We start from the raw sequence: 5818 nt of genomic DNA, 5'->3' as shown, positions 1-5818 counted from the left end.
ATACATATGAAATAAAGTATTGTTTATGTTACGGAACAAAGCTTACTCGTAAACCGTGTGTATTTTCCAAAAATGCTTACTCGTCAAAGAGTTAAGAAGCATCGCGACAGAAATAGTTACAAACGAACGTCGGTAGGTTTATTGTCAATGAAAGTAATATAAAAAGAATTACAATCCGAGGACTTGTTTACTAGACCCAATTTCCTAACACGGTGTTTTAGTCCCTTAAAGCAGCATCATTAATCCGCAAAGGATAATGCAGTAATCCGAGTGTAAAGCTGCTCGATACTCTTTCATCCAATATTTTGCACAGTTCGCTGGGTTCGAAGGTAAACAAATAACAAGGCTGAAACGTGCTGTTTTTCAGATACGTGGGCGGTTCGAGGCGAGAGTTGTCCGGGGTGAAGGAACTGGTGACCTCGAGGAGGGTGCAGAAGAGACCCTCCGCGAACGTTGTAAGGTCGGATGGAGGTTGCATCGGGGGCAGTCCAGGAAGCGGCGGCGTCATTGCAGGTGGCTTGCTAGGCGGTTGCAGCGGTGGCAACGACGCCTTAGCAGAGTTAACCATCGAGGACCTGGCATCTCTTCCCGCCGGAAATCACACCTCAGCCAATCACACGGGCCATTCCTCTCATCACAAGGTCAGCGAACTTACCTAAATCGATATTTCGTCGTTGCTGTTCGTCGTTGAAACGAACCGCGGCTCTACATAGTATGCACGCTGGCGAGTTGCTTAAGGCCGCTGCATAGTTTCGCTACCAAACGGTTCGCGTCTCGTAAACTTGGCTTCTTGTATGTCAGACTAACGAGCAGTGCTAGAGAGGTTGGCTAGTGGCTCTGACTGATAATGGTACAATCTCCTCGAATGTATTGTGCCGCAGTGGTCATAGAAATTGCAACTCTCGACTGAGATACGACTGAGTCAAATATGTGGACAGCGTTGCGAATGTGGTAGCTACATTAAATAGATTCATTGTAATTGATTCAAGTTTCTTTAATGCTTTGTAATGCAGACGGTTACGTCCAGGTTACAGCTGGATTACATACTTACTGCTTATGTGAAAGTACAGCTGAAAAACAGTGTTATTGGTAAGGTGATTATGTGATCTTTACCATTTTATTGTTATTTTAACATTTTTTTTTTTGTAAACGCTTTTAAATCTCAGATTAACATTGTTTTTAAGCTGAGTATTCTTATAGACTTCTCCAATGTATATATATCGACTATTTATTGTATGGAACCTTGGTCGAGGGCCATGGGTTATAACTCAGTTCAAAAGTGGATTCTCAATTTCATTGAGCTCGCGTACAATTTAGACAAAAAATTCTAGCTGATTTAAATCATGGATAATTATGGAGAATTTAAAGAGAGAATGACATTTGACAATTCTGATTTATTTGCGAACGTTTAGCGTGCGACGATACTATCACGGTCCTATTTATGGGATTAATTGAATCATGGGATAATTGATGTACATGCATAGTTAAATCGAAGCTCTGTTTCCCATTTACATAACATGAACAGTTTTGATCAAATCAGTAATGTCAGAGAACCTCTCAATATCTATTCTATGTTCGTGTTATAAATTAATATCGAGTGTATCAAACATAGAAATCTCAATAGAACTTTATAACGCCACGTATAAGCCGTAAATATTTTTACGTATTTAAGAATTCTTGACCTCCGCAACAATTTAATCCACAATATACCCAAACAGGAATTCGATCGAAACAATTTCATTACAGTTACCCAAAACAATTTAGAGTTTTTTAAACACGTTCTCAAACTTCTATTTTTACTATTTTAAATTTGTATTTCACAACCCTCTAGTATTGTATATTGTGTCCAAACAGAAATTCGATAAAAACAAATTCATTGGCAATACAATTGGTCTATTAAATTTTTTGCAAACATATTTAAGAATGCTATTATTATATCACAGAAAATAATAACTCTCAACATATATTATACGACAAATAATTATTTGGGACTGTAAAAAATTATATTTATATCATAAGAAAAATTTGCTAATTAATAATTGCATTCTCCTACACTATACCAGAAAATTATAGTTTATTGTATCTTAAGATTAATTTATCTCCGATATAGATACCCTGTTTCTACTAAACACAACTCTTTATAAATTATAAAGCAACGTAAATTGAATTAAAACTTCCGAAGCGCATACGCGCGTCTTTTACGGGAATAGTTTTAAAAGTTACAAACAATTGCAATAATTTAATTTTATTCCGTGGTGGTCCACTAACATATTTTTTTATAGAAAAGATCCATGGGAAGATCGAAGTTTATTAAGCACCGACGTTTAATTTGCATAACGATGCAGACTGAATTAATTTGAAATAATTCCTTCCGCACGAACGTCAAAGATCCTGTTTGTATTTTGTTAACTGAAAAATCGTCAAGAAAAAAAGCCGAACATTGCGGTTCATTAAACAGTATTAACGATTCTCTCGATATCAACGAAAGCGCGCATCGCTTTGACTTTGATCATGCTCGGAACGAACGTTAGGCTTTTGACTAGTTATTCGCGCACTTCATCATCCTTAATTAAAGTAATCCGTCGGTCGCTTGTTCATTATCACTCGACGATTAACATGACTTCGTGCCAGTTCGGTGGGTGTGCCAATTAGGTTTCATTGAACGTTAGTTGACATCGAATTGCGTGATAAACATCGGCGAAAATTAATTAAGCCTAAATCAGAGTTGCGGGTGAATCCATCCGCACGAAACAAACGGTAACGAGGTGAAACAATGCGAATTACATCTGTACAGTCCCTCGTAAAAGTATTTGAACACCAGTATATATTATGTGTGATTCGTGGTTGAAGTAAGTAATACGAGTAACACATTCGAAGAATACATCATTTCATGTTACAGTTTATATCATTTTAATGTAAATTTTAAAAGATCTTTTTCGATAAGTATACGCTACATAGCTTTTAATTGATATCAACTTCTTCGGACAGTAAGCAGATTGATGTAATAAAGATGAAAATTTAAATAGAGATAGCTAAACTAATATTTGCAAAAACTTGGTCAATTTCTGGCCTAATCAAACAACTCCACCATTCCGCAAGAAATTGACTAAATAAACTTTCAAGTGTCGAGCCAGATCGATTGGCGGTCTTTAATTCGATTCCTATGGTAATTCGATTTTGGGAGCATTTAAAACACACCACCCAGTATGTGGCAGCTGCGCGGCTGGAACAGCTGACGCACACGTATGTATGTATGAAATTTGTTTGCGCTCCAACTCACGTTCGCGATTGTGCGTCGTCGATGTACGTTTCACAGAGAGCGCACGCGGTTATTGAATAATTACGCGAGTGCACGTAATCCTTCTTGAATAATTATTACGTGCCGGGTGATCCATGGGGTATCCCATCGTCGGTCGTTCGGAACCCATCGACTGTTCAACAATTATCGAGGTTTGGATTCGAGAAACCGTGGCGAACGGGCTGATCGTTTTTCCCTGTACATCGAATTCCACAGGAATGTGAGCTCCACAACCGATGACTTCAAAATCTTTATGATAGAATTTTGGTTTCGTTTAGAAAGTACAATAGAATTCCGATAGTGCAAACATGTGAAAAAGACATTTACGAGATATTAAAAAATAAAATAAATAATATTACTTCGGATACAATGAAAGAAAATTATAGCTAGAGTGTCAAGATTGGTGAAAGAAATTTTAGAAACACGTAGCGGATTAATGGAAAGAAAATTAAATTGATTTTCAATGTTGAAATACAATTTTTGCTATTAAATAAACAATTGGAGAAATATATTACATGATGCAACAAAACGTATATACGAATACGTGAGTGATATTCATTAGCGACATTGACAGATTCGTAATTTTCTTTATGCATCTTTGTATATTTATTTCAATTGAGAAAATGTCCACGTACATATTTATGAGCGTAGGTGTACATCAGAAGCTAACAACGAAATGAAATCCGGAGCCCAACGCAAGTGGACGAAATTTTTAATTCGTCAAATGAATTATTGAAAAATATCTTCTTGTAGAGAATGACAAGATGATTTTTTTTTTTATATTTACAGTTTATTCATCCGACACGTTTAGTTTCATAGATAAAAATTTAAAACTTAGAGGACCTTTCTCCTGAGATTTCGTAGTGGTCTGATCCTGTTGCTATTGTCTTAAAGAAAAAGAAACAACAGTCGAACAATCGAATCTATAAAAAATATCACCTTATAGAGAATGACAAAACGAAATTTTTTAATATTTACAGTTTATTCATGTGACAGATACGTGACAGATATACTCGATTCAACGTATATATATATATATTTTTTCTTTCTTAATAGAAACAGACTGAACCGTTCGAAACGTAAACTCATAGAAACAGCGTTCATTTCTCACGAGATTCATTTTTGTAATAGATTTCAATGAAAAGTCTAACAATCCCCCTATTCCAATTTCACTCGCTTCGCGTACATTTCGCTCGTTCATTTTCTCCCCCTTTATTCCCAGCTTTAATATACGGCGTGCGTTGCACCGATGTACCACTGCATGTTGCACCGTACACGTTTGACCCCCTTTTCCCTAACAGCCCCATTCACCGTGTCCTCCCCTTTTTCTCTGTTGCTTCGGCGCATCGGTGGGACGCTGTACGCTGTCGACAGTTCGGTTATGTCTCGTATGCGAGCAGTCTGCGCCACCCACCCGATGAATGAGAGGCTTAGAGAACACCTGAGATATCTCTGACCAACTTACCAAGTCGCACTCGTCGTACCAGACACGGAACAAAAGCAAGATAAAACACACGACTCGTTAGCGTTGTCATTCGATTCTGGTGTCTCCGATTATTTTACAAAATTTTTTCTATTTCTTATTATACGTTTACGAAAGTATTATTCATGGGTTGGCGAGGTTTTCCTGATTCGAATGAGCCCAAACACGACTATATTCGGGTTACTTTCAACTGCATTTAATTGACAATGATTTCAAAATAACTGCAATATCGTGCAAGCAAAAGTAATCCAAATGAGATCGTGTTTGAACTCTTTTTCATCGGGAGAACCTCAACGATCCGTTGTTAATACTAGCACGAAAATATGATAAAAAATATATAAATTTTAAGATTCTTTTGACAAACGAAATTCCTTCGACGTTTCTTGCGACGGCGTACGTTGTCCGCGTGTCTCGCTCGATGAATGAGAAACTTCCAGAACATCTGAGATATCTGGGAGCAACTTTCCAAGTCGTACTAAAGGGAGAATAAAAAAGAAAGGAACCAACGAACTCGCTGGCATCGTCGTTCGATTCGTTGTGTCGACGTTTCTTAGAGCTTTTCCGAGTTTCCACCCCCATCCACTTTCCGCGTCACTTTATTTTCTTTTCTTACTGGAATCCTTATCCTCCATTGAGGGACTCCTTCGTCGATATTCCTGTCATACTTGTCGTTTTCCTCTCTAGCCGCCTTAAAACTCGACGGTTTATCAAATGCTTCGACGGTTTATCAAATGCTTCGACGGCTGAAAACAATACTCTCTGGGGAGGGTGTCTCGATTTCTTTCGACGTACTTCCAAGAAACCAGCACTTCCGGTGGATCGCAAAAGTAAACAGGTCGATGGTACTTGAACTATTAAGTCGTCCATTTACTTATTATTCAGGTATCGTTTTTAAGTGGTCATTATTCAAATGAATAATGCATCGTCCGAAACCATTGTTACTCCTTAATGATATACAAAACAGATGATATACAAAATAGCAACAGGATCATTTGTATTAGGAACACGTCCTCTAAATTATTGATTAGAATTTCAAG

At 37.5% G+C, this 5818-nt stretch overlaps 1 protein-coding gene across 1 annotated transcript; it reads left to right on the top strand.

The window, feature by feature from the left end:
* The first annotated feature begins 256 nt into the window (after positions 1-256).
* On the top strand, positions 257-5812 carry LOC128892765 (uncharacterized). Its single transcript, XM_054153306.1, has 3 exons — positions 257-261; positions 368-641; positions 5131-5812. The coding sequence occupies exons 1-3, from the start codon at positions 257-259 to the stop codon at positions 5269-5271; spliced, it is 420 nt and encodes a 139-aa protein (XP_054009281.1). The 3' UTR covers positions 5272-5812.
* The last annotated feature ends 6 nt before the right edge of the window (positions 5813-5818 follow it).

Source organism: Hylaeus anthracinus, unplaced genomic scaffold (genome assembly GCF_026225885.1).
Source record: "Hylaeus anthracinus isolate JK02 unplaced genomic scaffold, UHH_iyHylAnth1.0_haploid 17315, whole genome shotgun sequence".
Classification (NCBI taxonomy): domain Eukaryota; kingdom Metazoa; phylum Arthropoda; class Insecta; order Hymenoptera; family Colletidae; genus Hylaeus; species Hylaeus anthracinus.
The sequence above is the reverse complement of the archived record's forward strand: the minus strand, read 5'-3'. Positions and strand labels throughout refer to the sequence as shown.